This window comes from Leptonychotes weddellii, chromosome 12, assembly GCF_054177405.1.
Source record: "Leptonychotes weddellii isolate Sample4059 chromosome 12, ASM5417740v2, whole genome shotgun sequence".
Classification (NCBI taxonomy): domain Eukaryota; kingdom Metazoa; phylum Chordata; class Mammalia; order Carnivora; family Phocidae; genus Leptonychotes; species Leptonychotes weddellii.
In genome coordinates, this window is record NC_138380.1 from 47,258,384 (window position 1) to 47,271,495 (window position 13,112).

Genomic DNA, 13,112 nt, shown 5'->3' on the forward strand with positions numbered 1-13,112 from the left:
ACATGCAATCTAGATTCCTAAATTACTTTTGATTGCTGTGTCTCTTTGGTCTTTTTTAGTTCAGAACATTGGTCAACAAACTATGACCCATGGGCCAAATCTGGCCCACTACCTGCCTTTGTAAATATGCTCTGCTGGAACACAGCATGCTCTTTCATTTACATATATGGCTACCAGAGCAGAGGTGAGTAGTTACCATAGAAACTGTATGGCCCATGAAGCCTAAAGTATTGACTCCCTAGCCCATTACAGAAAAAGTTTGCTGATCTCTGACCTAGAACTCTCCTCTTGCCTTTATTTTTAATATAATACTGACTGTTCAAAGAGTCCAGAACACTTGCTCACAGAAACTCCTTTTAGATTGATCTGATTAATATACATTTATGTATTACATTTATTGAAATTGAACATACTATATATATTTCAAAATATAAAATACTTATGAAATTATCAGTGCTCCACGGGGCAGTGCTAAACAACTTTTTAAGTGTCCAAACTATAAATGCAATAGAAAGGCGAACAATAGGGGTGCCTGGTTGGCTCAGTCGTTAAGCGTCTGCCTTCGGCTCAGGTCACGATCCCAGGATCCTGGGATCGAGCCCCGCATCGGACTCCCTGCTCCGCGGGAAGCCTGCTTCTCCCTCTCCCACTCCCCCTGCTTCTGTTCCCTCTCTTGCTGTGTCTCTCTCTGTCAAATAAATAAATAAAATCTTTAAGAAAAAAAAAAAAGGCGAACAATAAATTGGAAAAATAATCACAATTCCAAGATCTTATCTCTTTTCGTACTTTATTTTTCAGGAAGGAGAAAAAAAAGCATGTCCTGTCTGACATCTGGTAGAGAGTTTTAATTACAAATGGAAGTAAAACCCTTACTGATCAAGTCCCTATATCATTCAAGTAGAGAAACCAGTAGGAAAAGCAGGGGCCTCCTTCTTTGGAAAATCATAATATATAATTTCAAATACGTGCACTGAGCATACAGAAATTGATATATATATACACAAGACTGTGAGCACTCTGATTGTAGGGCCAGGTACCTAGCAAGCATGCCTGATACACAGAAAGTCCTCAATAGAGGTCTACAGAATAAATGAATGATCAGCATTCCTTTACACAGCTGGGCATGGCAGGTGTCAGGAAAATATTCACACCCATGTATTAGATTAGTATATACATTTTTGTTTTAGTGTAAGAGGCATGCATATCACACTAAATGTTTGGCCCATTACTGTTTTGCTAGGAGCTCGTGCATGTTCATTGAAGTAGTATTCAGTTAGCTCGGAACACGGATAGCTAGAAAGCGTCCGGCCTCTCCTTCCAGTGAACCGAGGCCAGACTCTAAGGGATAGCACCTTCTCCCCCTACTCTTTGGACATAGCGTGTCTACCCCACTGATCACCTAAGACATTATAAGTGAAACATAAATCATAATGAAAGAAAGCAGTGCTAACTGGTTTTATCAGTTCTATAACACGGCTGAGGCCGCGCACAGTGTGATTCTTCTCCACTTCTCTAAGATGTCATTTAGCCTATAAAAAAACCCTTTGGACCTCCCTAAGCCCCAGTAGAGAGTTTAACAATAATCTTTAGGAACAGAAGTTAATAGTCATCAACTCTGGCATAGCTCACCTGAGGAGTGAGCTGTTGGTCAGAAAGAAAGCTGAAGATTTAAACAGTTCCCGGCTGGTGTTTGAGCAATGGATCTTGTTCCTGGTTCCCAGGGCAGAACAGGGCCTTTGCGTGGTTGAGGAAGACATTCAGGCCTTTGCCTTTGATCATGATCCCAGTACCGTTTCCTATCAGGTATTTGTATTCCTTGTGTTTTCTGAAAACAATGTGTTAGACAGATTAAAAAAAAAAAAGATCTGCAGCTGGAATATGTTACTATAATCTCTTCCATGCCAAGTACAAAAGGGTTAATTCCATTTAACCCAAACCACAGCTTTTAAGACATTGATGTCTAATCAAAGTATAGTTATTTTCCCTTCTTCATGCAAGAAATGTGCCTGCCTACTATAATTTGTGATTACATGTTAAACACTAAGCGGACACAATTTTGTAAAGTTACAATGTCTGGTAGCATTTTTAGGATTAAAAAAAAAAAACCCACAGCAAAATTAATAGTCTTGTTTGGTATTCATTCAATGTTAGATCTTTCTTCCCTACACAGACGGTTTAAAAGCAAAAAAGGGAAAATGGCCCATTTATGCAGAAATATGCAATGTATTTTGGACAATATACTATAGCGATTTAAAGTGTTAAAAGCAGCACTTACTTGTATACCAAAAGGGTGATCACAGTGACAAATACGGCTAAGCAGCCAACGGAGACCAGGGCACCATTTGCCATGCTTGAAGGGGAAGCTGGGTCTTAAAACAGAAGCAAGACGGTATTAGCGACGTCTTCCGCCTAGAGGACATGCTACTTGTAATGCAATTAAATAAATGAGGAAGGGAGCTATCAGAAGATATATGGCTCCCTCCGGGTTTTCAGTAATCTTTTCCATTAAATAATACATAGTCTTTGGGTCAGCTTATCTTCCATTTAGAGAATGAGTTAGCATGTCTGGAACACCGCGTTAAGGGCTCAGAAGAGAGATGTCATGTCCTGGAGACACCTGCTCAGGTCTCAGCTGACCCAACAGCACCCACATGGTGAAGGGCTCCATGACCCTCCTGGCCGCTCCTTTGGCCCCATCTCCCACTATCCAGCTGTGCTAAAAATCCTGGGAGTGGCCTATCCTCCCCCCTGCTCTTTCAAATCTCCATGCCCTCTGCCAGGAACATCCTTCCCCCGGCTCATTTCAAGTGTTCACCCCTGTGGGGTGCCTTCCGGACATTCACAAGGGCACCGGGTCACCACACCTGCCTGTGTCACTCCTCTACTTGCCTCTCTTCCTCTGCCTCAATCACACTGTGTTGCAAGTACTGCTTTATACATGTTTCTCTCCTCCCAGACTGTGGGAACCACAAAGCAGGGATTATATCTTCTCTGTATTCCCGGAAACCAGCAAATTAACTTGTCTCGTCACTACTGCCAAAGTGTAACTGGGATTTATCTCTTTTTTCTCCATCCCCTCTGCCACCACTGCAGTCCCAGCCATCAGCCTTCTCCCCCTGAGAGGACATCTTGTCTACCTGCTTCCACTCTCATCTTCCCATGATCTTTAAAAGCATCAATCAGATCATGCTTTAAACCTGCCGGAGGATCCCCTTATACATAGAATAAAACTCAAGCCCTACCAGTGGTCTACAACCATCTAAATGGACTGCTCATTCCTGAAAGTCAGGTTTCAGTTCAGAGCAGGCCCTTCACAAGCAGATGCTGCTGGGTGGGCAGGCCTGTCAGTGACCTCCCCAATCCGGACAGCCAACCTCTGTGCCCTCTCTCCCCCATGCTTGTCGCTGTCCATGCCCGGACCTGGTTTTATTTTCTTCACAATGTCATCTTATGTATTGTCTCTTTCCACCCACAAAGGCAGGGAGGGATCTTCTTCATCTTGTTTCCCACTCTGTCTGGAACTGTGTATCTCATACCTAGAGCTCTGTTGGGCACGGAGTAGATGCTCAATGAGTATTTGTTGAAAGAATTGCCGGTGCTTCACGAACGTTCATGGAATCAATGAATAAAAGTCATTTCTGCTGGAAGTCTATGGGTTTGCTTTTGACCAAAGATCTGTTTCTGAAATTCTGACTTTGAAACCCAAGCCATCAAGTTACAATCCCCCTGGATTAAAAGCTCGCTTTCTGAGCTTCCTTTATTTGGATTTTGAAAATGGCTCAGGTCCCCTAAAGTTACCACTCACCACAAGAAGAATGAAAGGAAAGCCAATATCTAAACATCTAATCTAGATAAGAGAACAGTGGTTTACCAGCCCCAAGGAAGCTTCGTAGAATAGGTTATGACCCTAAAAAGGTGGTTCTGACCCCCCCCACCCACCCCGGCAGCCCAAGAGTAACCACAGCAGCTCCTGGAGGTGACAGCTCAGAAGACCCACACTCACTTGGTCCAAGTGCCCCAGCCTGCCTCCTTCCACCCCAGCCTCCCAGCTCCCCACCCTGGGCCTTGGAGGAAGCAGGGCACCTATGTCTCCTTGTTTTGTTTTTAAATCTGTGCCTCAGATCTCACCAACTATAAGCCCTCACACACATAATTATATGTATGGTTACTTAAGCTTTTCTTTCAATGAGGTTAAAGCTGCCTTTTATACAGTTAATACGTAAATCTATGTTTTAGTACATTTTACCTTATGAGATAGGCTCCAAATCCAGAGGAGCTGTGAGTTAGTCATTAGGGTGAGCCTAACAATACTAAAATTAAGCAGCAAAATAAGTGTTGTAATGTGTGCACAATTTAATCCCTCTTTCCCATTCCACCGCAAAGCGTTTCTTTTGAGAGAGAAAGCAGTATCTTCCAACAAGGTGGATTTAAGTGAAATTCAGCTAGGGTCACCAGGTGGAGTCCTAATTTGGTGACCGGGAAAGTTGGAAGCAAGCAGTAAATGACAATTTCTCAATGAGATTTCTTAGTCCACTAGCATTTCACCTCTCCAAGCACTAGGGGGGCAAAGAGTAGATTTACTGGTGAACATCTGAGGACTGGGCAAGTTGGTTTGTTACTGTTTCAGTGTAATGCTTGGTAGAATTTGGGAAGGGAAAGAGAGGACACATGGCAAATTAGAAAGGAGCCAGCAGTCCACCTGGTTTCTCATTTCTCTTCTTGGTTTCATGTCTTTGCCTAGGTGGATTCTAATGACAACAGGGTAGCAGTCTCCCCCTTTTTATAATTTAATTGGAGAACACTGTTATTTTTGGATGTTCGGCTTTATACTTTTCCCTTGACATATAAATCTCTTCGAGCACGCAGTAATCATATCCCATTATTACTGGTCCATGATCACAGCTGATTTTTTTTCATCAGAAGACTTATCTTTAGTCATTATTGCATTGGGTCTCTCTCTCTCATCCCTTCTCTAAGTAGATTTGCTACTGGACTTTAATGCCAGTTGTCCAATCCACATTAATGATAGTTCAATGATTTTTGCACTGAAATAAAGTTAAACATTGATAGTGAAGCCTTGAATGGCTTTAGTATAGGACACACACTGTCCCTGCAATATGAAATGTTCGTACAAGCATAAAACGAAACTTACCTCTTGCAGGGACAGAGACGAGGGTGCTCGTGAGGGCCAGGCTTCTATCATCACCCAGAGTGAGGTTCAGACAGTATGTCCCAGACCCCCTGAAGGCTCTTCTCACAGTCAGTAAGCACGAATCACCTGTGTTCACATCTACAGGGTCGCAGACCGTGTTGTAGGTGATCTGGCAGCTAGGGTCAGAAACTACGGTACAGACCTCTGTGGGCATGCTGAGGGGACAGACGGCACCCAGGGAGGGAGATGTAATATCAGTTTAAAAGGGACAATCATAATCATTACCTGTCCCTAAAATTGACTAGAGTTTCACTAGAATTAACTTGAATTCCACTTTATTCTATTATTCTTGCATCTGATAGAAGAATATCAAACCATATGATGTCAAATTGTCACATATAACTTACTCTTCAACAAGCCTGGGTATGAGCTACTGTTTCCCCTGTATCCTCAGAAAGGTGTGGCCCTGGGCGTGGAGGAGAAAGAAATTACCACCACCACCAACCCCCCCGCCCCAAAGGCAAGGGGCTATTGGAAACTGTGTGAAGTCCAAGTCATTCCTCCACACCTGGGCTCCCTAGGATGTCTGCAGGTGTGGTCAGCTTAGGTGTGGGGCAAAGATCCTATCACATCCCAGAGCTGGCCCACCTGGGTCCCTGCAGAGGTCTAACAGTGACAGGAACAGTGGCTGTTTAGCCAGTATTTACTACGTGCAAGACACAAAGCTGTAGGTGTGTGACATGGTCTTGGTCTTGTCTATTCCTCTCAGGGACCCGATGAGGAAAGCAGGATTAGCCTAGTGTAGCAGGTGACAAGCCAGCTCGGGGAGGGGAGACAGCTAGCCCAAGGTCACACAAGCAGTTAGGGGTGGAGTTGGGACTTGAATAAATGAGGTTTGACAACCACGAGGCGATGTGACCATGCATTACTGTGGTAGACACTGTTTCCCTTGTGAGTGGACCTCCTGGAGGGAGCGACCGTGCTGACGCTGGGTCTGGTGAGGTGGGGGTGGCATGCAGGACACACTGTCTTCTCAGCTGGCCTCGTTCCTCCATCAGGTTTTTCTCAATTTTCTCTCATCGTCACCCCTCTCCTCTCCCCAAGCTGGAGAGCTTCTTAGCTATCCCTTTTTATCAGATAAGGCCACATTTTTATACCATCTCATTCTCTTGATTAACTTATACATTTACACACATACATTTTAATTACTTAATTTACCTATTACACGTAAATTTGTGAATTTATATATTAACTTATATTTAGTCTATTATATTATTCTAACCAAACCGTAAGAAGTCAAATTATGAATGCAAGCTTTGTAGGGGCGCCTGGGTGACTCAGTTGTTAAGCGACTGCCTTCGGCTCAGGTCATGATCCCGGGGTCCTGGGATCGAGCCCCGCATCGGGCTCCTTGCTCACTGGGGAGCCTTCTTCTCCCTCTCCCTCTGCCCACCTTGTGCTTGCTCTCTCTCTCTCAGGCTCACTCTCTCTCTCTTTCAAATAAATAAAATCATTTAAAAAATTAAAAAATTAAAAAAGAAAACAAAAAAAAAAGGAAGAAAAAGCTTTGTAAAGTTTAGAGAGAGAGGATTATTGGGCATTGATATTAATTCATGCGAGGACATGGCCATTCCACAGTGGCTTCCCACCACTTGGAGGGGCCTCAGGGAGCCTAAGAGCTGGGCTCTGAGCCAGACCATAGCCTGTGAACCATGCTCTGCAGGTACCCACCATCTATGGGGGCAAGTTCTGTAATCACTGCGTGCCTCAGGGGACCCATCGGTAAAATGAGGAGACTCAGGGTTGGGTAAGGATTCAATAGGAGAACAGATGCAAGATGTTAAGAACATGGTAAGTATTCAATCAATAATTACTACTCAATTTCATCATCAGCTTAAAGGTAACGAGCACTGTTCCATCTAGCAAAATAAGAGTGTGCTTCTGAGCACCTCCTGGGGCCCTTCCTTGTCGCGGCTGACTGATGAACTGGAATCTAAATCAACTTTGAAGGGGAAATGGTGTTAGGGCCCCCTGCTCAGGCCTTGGCCCGGTCCTCTGACTGAGATGTACTCACATCCCTTGGCAGGTCACGACGAAATCCATCAGCGAGTTGTCAGGCTGTGGCGCGGGCACCAGAACGTCCGTCATCTGGATGATGTTGACCGCCAGAATTCCGTCTAACAAAACACCCCCCACAGAAAAACACATCAAAACACAGAAGAAACCAGACCCAACCGTTCCTTAATAAATCAGAAAGCCACACCGAACAGAGACACGGCGTTCTTGCCACGCCAGAATCACACCAGATCTGGGAGTCTACCCCGTAACATGGATACGTGTCTACGCAGCACTTTCAAAGTCAAACTGAATTACTCCTCATTCCAACCTGGCTTTTCGTTTCTGGAGCTTGTCTATGTGTTAGAAGGCTGCATTCCTTCTGGACAGGAATTTCAGAGAAAGGGACCCCCCCCCACCCCCAGGGAAGATGCAGCCCTTGGGCTCAGGGGGCATCGGCTTCTCTCAGCCCCGGGGTGCACAGCTGGGGATTTAGCCCCATCTCCAGAACCGGGGTGCCTCGGCTGGGCTTCGGGCCCCACCTGTCTTCTCTGGGGTGCCTGTGGGCAGTGCCCACAACACACAGCCATCTGTGGTAGCCCTGTTCATCCCTCTTTCTTACACGCTAGACGTGGGACTTTGTGAAATCAGAGGAAGGAAGTGGCAATTGTGGGAACTTGCTACTGGCCTTGTTCAAGGCACATTCATTCAGATTTCTGGAAGGCACAGGGTGGGGGGTCTAGGCCCGGGGCAGGCTCAGCAGTAGGTGGGCCTCACACTGGGCTCATCTCCACCAGAATGTCTAAGGAAGGCTAGGGTAGGCCAGTCGGAGTCTAGAAACTGACAGCGTGTTTGCTTGTGCCCACGCGGTATGATGTTGAACAGAGAGTAGGGGCCCCTGCCCCCACCCCTCCAGAGTCAAGAGGCTGAGAGGGTGGCCCGGGGTAGATCCTAACATCCTTCCCCTGCTGCTCCTACCTACAATCGTGATGGTGGCTCTAAAGTAACCGTATCTGTTAATGTGGCAGGTTTCATCAGGAGTCTCCCTCAGCTCCAGGGGGTTGTCACCGGCTGATGCTGGAGAGTTGGGATAATAACATTTAGATGAGTTGCTGAGAATGCAGAAGATGTACGTAATACATGATAACCCAAAATCTAAACATCTCCTTGCCCTTTAGAAAAACGTCAAGAGTCCTACACTATTAAGTTACTGCAGAAATTTGAACTAAATATGTAATGATTCACAGAGATGTGAGAACTAGGAGGTGTTATAATTATTAAACTATGTAAGTGAACACAATCCTGTATCTTCTTTAAACATGGGAATCAAATGAAAGGGAGAAACCAAATTAAAATGTGTGATACAACAATCATGAAGAAATCAAGCAGGCCGTGATAGATAAAATCATATTTTAGGGGCTCCTGGGTAGCTCAGTTGGTTAAGCATCTGGTTTTGGTTCAGGTCGTGATCCGAGCCCCTTGCATGCTCATGCACACGCTCTCTCTCTCCCTCCCTCTCGCTCACGTGCTCTCTCACAAATAAATAAAATCTTTAAAAAAATAGACTAATGTTAAATAAACTAACATTAATCCCTTTACCATTTAGGAATTTCTAGACAGTTCTAGATATTACAGGCATCTGCAATTTATTTTGAATTTTACACCTGGTCTCCTTATTTGTAAAGAAGACGGTTGATACTTCTAGAAAAAGAAATTCTCTTACAGAAATATCAGAATGAAGCTATATGGGGCGCCTGGGTGGCTCAGTTGGTTAAGCATCTGCCTTCAGCTCAGGTCATGATCCCAGGGTCCTGGGATCGAGCCCTACATTGGGCTCCGTGCTCAGCAGGGAGCCTGCTTCTCCCGCTCCCACTGCCTGCCTGCCTACTTGTGATCTCTCTCCCTGTCAAATAAAGAAATAAAATCTTAAAATAAAAGGAAAGAATGAAGCTATATGATTAGAGTTGTTCAGTGCAGTTATATTTGTAACTGGAATTAGGATTAACCGAATCAACCATCAATAAGAGAACGGTTAAATAAATTATACATTTATACATACTATATTACTTATATACTAAGTTTATACATACTATGAAATACTATGTAGCCATTGAATAAAGTGAGTTAAATTTTATGTACTGACAAGGGGAAGATGTCCATGATGTTTGTTAAGAAAAGCAAATTATAGAACCATATATACAGCATGAGCCCATTTACTTAAAAATCAAAACAACAGGGCGCCTGGGTGGCTCAGTTGGTTGAGCGACTGCCTTCGGCTCAGGTCATGATCCCGGAGTCCCGGGATCGAGTCCCGCATCGGGCTCCCTGCTCGGCAGGGAGTCTGCTTCTCCCTCTGACCCTCCTCCCTCTCATGCTCTCTGTCTCTCACTCTCTCTCTCTCAAATAAATAAATAAAATCTTTAAAAAAAAAAATCAAAACAACAACACCTATATATATTTATACAGTTTGTAAAGGCATAGAAAAAGATCAGGAAAGAAACGCTCCCAACTATTAACAAGGTTTAACTCTTGGGAGGAGAATGTGAATAGGGACTTTTACTTTTATTCTAGGCTTCTCTATTGTTTGAATTTTTATTAAGGAACACGCATTAATTTTGTAATTTAAAACATTTCAAAAAAGAATGAATCAACATCAGTAATAACTTAGTGTCTTGATTTAGATATGCCAGATTTAATGAGATCTCATTTTGTTAATAACACACTATTATAACAATTTATTATTTCTAACGGGTTTTGGTAAAAACAAGAATTGCCCCAAGTCTGGACATCGTGCTGGAGCTATTTCCTCTGGGCTTGGTGATGGCGCCCTCTTGTGACCAGTGGGAGGATGTCAGTCTATTACCATCCCCTTCACATCGGGGTGCTGAGTACTCATGGCAGAGTGGGGTAGGGTGGGGCATCAGATGGAAGCTAACACTTTCCAAAGTAGACTCTTAAGAACTTCTTAAATGGCCTCATATACTATTAGTATAGAGTGGGATTTAATTTATTTTGCCTTACATCCAGAACAATCCTAATGTCTAGAAGTCTTTCCAGCTTGCTTGCCGAGAAATACTCTCAAGGTACGTTCTTTCTTGGGCCATCTGGAAACTACTTTCAAGTACGGCCGTGTTTTCGGAGGACACTAGGTGGATGTGGGCAGAGCAGGGAGGAGAATGGAAGTGGGGAGAAATGTGGGAGGGGGAAGAAAGTGGGGATGGCCTGAATGCTTATAAAGGGCCAAGGTGTGTTCTCATGAGAAAAAATGGGGAACAGAAATGTGATGGGGCAGACAGCGAAAGCATCTGTACACATAACGAGGCCCAGTACAAATTAGGAAAGTCAAAGAGCTGCACTCAAGTCACGAAATTCTACTTGCAAAGTGACTTTAAACATACTCTCCTTTCTTCCATATTCTAACAGCTTAAAATGGTGATAAAGTGGCTAAAGAATGACAGATACAGAGTGGGATCACTGCAGACTCTCCATACAATCCTTTAAACTAGGGATCTAATTATGTAACCTACATTATTAGGGTTTTTTTAAAAAGATTTTATTTATTTATTTGAGAGAGAGAATGAGAGAGAGAGAGAGAGCACATGAGGGGGGTGGGTCAGAGGGAGAAGCAGACTCCCTGCTGAGCAGGGAGCCCGATGTGGGACTCGATCCCGGGACCCCAGGATCATGACCCGAGTCGAAGGCAGTCGCTTAACCAACGGAGCCACCCAGGCACCCCTCTTGTTATTTTTTTTTAAAGATTTTATTTATTTAGTTATTTGACAGAGAGAGAGAGCACAAGAGAGCAGCACAAGCAGGGGGAGCAGCGGAGGGAGAGGGAGAAGCAGACCCCCCTGCTGAGCAGGGAGCCCGATGTGGGACTCGATCCCGGGACCCCAGGATCGTGACCCGAGTAGAAGGCAGTCGCTTAACCAATGGAGCCACCCAGGCGCCCCCCCTTTTTTAGCTGTTAAGGAACCCCCCTCAAAGATCACTTGGAAAACACTTACATAAAGGAGAGGTGGGTTTCGGAGGTGTGGGCGAAGGCGAAGGACAAGGTCCAGGTACCACAGCCTGTACAGTGAGGTTAAGGCTGAAGGTTCCGTTGAGCACGTATGTGTGATTCAAAGTTGGGTTGTTGGAAACAAACAGACCAGTATTATCCCCGAAGTTCCACTTGTAGTAAATGGCCGACTCATTGAGGAAGTGACTAGGGTCGTGAATCAGGACATTGAACATAATGGGGAGGTCCCTGAGGAACGTTTCATCAGATAAATTTCGATCATTCTTCTGATACATAGTCACAAATACAGGAACGTGATCTAAAAGACATACCCCAAAATAGAAAGAACACACGATTGCTCGATTTTAAGTAGATGACTTCAATAATGCTTTTAGGTTCAAAAATTAAAACAAGGGATAATTCAGCATCATTTTCCCTTTTCCTACACAAGTTTTCTAGGGTTTTCCCAAGTTATTCTGGAAACACAGATGGAGTACAATATAATTAAATACATAAGCGAGGGAAGGAACCCATATGAATCGTTAACCTAGCCCAGAACACTTGGCTCTAACTCTTTCTTAACCCACTAACATCACCAGAACGAAGTGCCTCACCATCAGTTAACTTCGAGTTCACACCACTCACCTGTTACCACGTACACGTCTTTCACTTTTGCGACGGGGACATATGCATGTTGGTGTCTTCTGTAAACAATTACTTCCATGAGTTGAGGGCCAAGTGTCACATTGGCTGTGTTTATAGAAACTCTTGCTGAACCCCGTCCTAATTTCTGCAAATACTGACCTTTGAGAGGATGGAAATTTTTAGTTATTGGCCACATTATGTGATCATTATAGGAAGTTGTTGTTTCTTTATGACTAGTGACTGCCCCTTAGAGAACACTCTGGAAAAAGGAAAAACAGGATGGGGATGTGGTCCTGGCCACTTCAGAAAGGAAGATGGTACTCATTTTATGTAAAACCTTATAACACAAACCCACTGTTACATAAATATAGTTCGGTTAGTTGGTTAAAACGAAAAGAGCAGTTTAGTGGGACAATACTGCTAGTCCTTAGTTTACAAATTAAAAATGTTTATAAGTAAGAGGTCTGGCACTTGAAATACATGTGTTTCCCAGAGAAGACCCATTCAGTGCAATGGTGAGGTGTCTAAAGGAGTTAAAAAAAAATTTATCCAAAGATCTACCTTATTGTTGTAACAATATTACCATTTCAGCTATATCATTAAGCAGTTTCTTTTTTCTTCTTCTTTTTTTTTTTTTTTTAGGGGACTAGAATCCTCCATTTTCTAATAGAATTTGTATATAAAAAAACAGTCAGCAAGTGATGAAAACGAAGTAGGGTATGGTAGGCATAAAAAGAAACGTAGTGGTTCTATAAACATATTTCTAGGACATTCTTGACTCACTCCTTTTCTTTCTCCAGCCCTAACCAAAATCTGACTGCCACTGGCCATAGCTAGTAAAAATGATTCCTAACCTTCAGGGCCCAAGGATTTTTCTAATCCTATTGAGGCGCCCAGCACAGATGTGTGATTGAAACAACACGGATGGTGAGATAGATGCTTGTGGGGATGTTTAAAGACCACGTTTATTACAAGGTCAAAGGTATCAGAAAATTATACGAATCTTCTCAGGGATATGTGGTTTGGATTCCCCTTTACCTCGAAATGCAGAGGCAGTTCTGTTGGAGGTTGTAGGGGAAAGAGGTGTCTCTCGGGTTTAGTTATACGGGAGGAAAATGTTAGTCCTGGCATTGAGAGACCACATAAGCAACTGTCAGTTGAAGGAGAATATCAGTTAACTCTGAGACTTCAGAATATGGAAATTCAAAACAGTCTTGTTACTGGGCGCCTGGGTGGCTCAGTTGGTTAAGCGACTGCCTT

General features: G+C 43.8%; 1 protein-coding gene across 2 annotated transcripts in view; it reads right to left on the bottom strand.

Moving 5' to 3' along the window:
• Positions 1-770: 770 nt before the first annotated feature.
• Positions 771-13,112, bottom strand: part of GPNMB (glycoprotein nmb) — a 23,385-nt gene continuing 11,043 nt past the window's right edge. Inside the window, exons 5-11 of one of the 2 annotated variants that reach the window (XM_081800402.1) lie at positions 11,853-12,011; positions 11,215-11,526; positions 8,186-8,281; positions 7,227-7,329; positions 5,153-5,367; positions 2,276-2,369; positions 771-1,825 (exon numbers count right to left, since the gene is read on the bottom strand). In XM_081800402.1, coding sequence (XP_081656528.1) covers positions 1,669-1,825; positions 2,276-2,369; positions 5,153-5,367; positions 7,227-7,329; positions 8,186-8,281; positions 11,215-11,526; positions 11,853-12,011 — 1,136 coding nt within the window. In that variant the 3' untranslated portion in view covers positions 771-1,668. Of the gene's footprint in view, positions 1,826-2,275; positions 2,370-5,152; positions 5,368-7,226; positions 7,330-8,185; positions 8,285-11,214; positions 11,527-11,852; positions 12,012-13,112 lie in introns of both variants that reach the window. The other variant, XM_006729401.3, reaches the window with a different exon arrangement.